This window comes from Meleagris gallopavo, chromosome 21 (genome assembly GCF_000146605.3).
Source record: "Meleagris gallopavo isolate NT-WF06-2002-E0010 breed Aviagen turkey brand Nicholas breeding stock chromosome 21, Turkey_5.1, whole genome shotgun sequence".
NCBI lineage: Eukaryota > Metazoa > Chordata > Aves > Galliformes > Phasianidae > Meleagris > Meleagris gallopavo.
In genome coordinates, this window is record NC_015031.2 from 7,579,773 (window position 1) to 7,580,269 (window position 497).

The 497-nt window shown below is 72.2% G+C and overlaps 1 protein-coding gene across 1 annotated transcript in view; it reads right to left on the bottom strand.

Annotated features, from left to right (window-relative positions):
- Positions 1-118, bottom strand: part of PPM1D (protein phosphatase, Mg2+/Mn2+ dependent 1D) — a 5,997-nt gene extending 5,879 nt beyond the window's left edge. The window contains exon 1 of the mRNA XM_010722154.1: positions 40-118. Within this exon, the coding sequence (XP_010720456.1) occupies positions 40-118 (79 nt within the window). The remainder of the gene's footprint in view (positions 1-39) is intronic.
- Positions 119-497: the final 379 nt, after the last annotated feature.

Here is a 497-nt window from a genome sequence, read left to right on the forward strand (position 1 = left end):
ACCACAGCCGCAGCCCCACCCCCACAGCCCACTCCTCACACCCCCCACGTACCCGTAACCCCACCGCCCTTCCCTTTCTCTCTCCCTCCTCCCCTCCCCTCTCCTCTCCGTCCCACATTCGCTCCTCGCGCCTCCCCAGCACAGGCAGTTCAGCCCCTCACCCCTTCTCTTTCCCCCACCGTCCCCGCTCCCGCCGCCTCTCCCTCCCTCCTCCCTGCCGGTGGGGCTGCGGGAGCCGCGAGGCGGAGCGGGCCGGGCGGGGGGTGGGGGGAAGGCGGCTCCCGCACACCCCAAGATGGCGGCGGTGGAGCTGGAGTGGGTGCCCGAGACGCTCTATAACACGGCGATCTCGGCCGTGGTGGATAGTTACGGGCGGGCCCGGCGCCGGGACATCCGCTCGCTGCCCGAGAACATCCAGTTCGACGTATACTACAAGGTGAGGGCGGGCGGCGGGGCGCTGAGGGAGGCCGGGCCCGGGCCGGGCCTGAGGGGCAGAG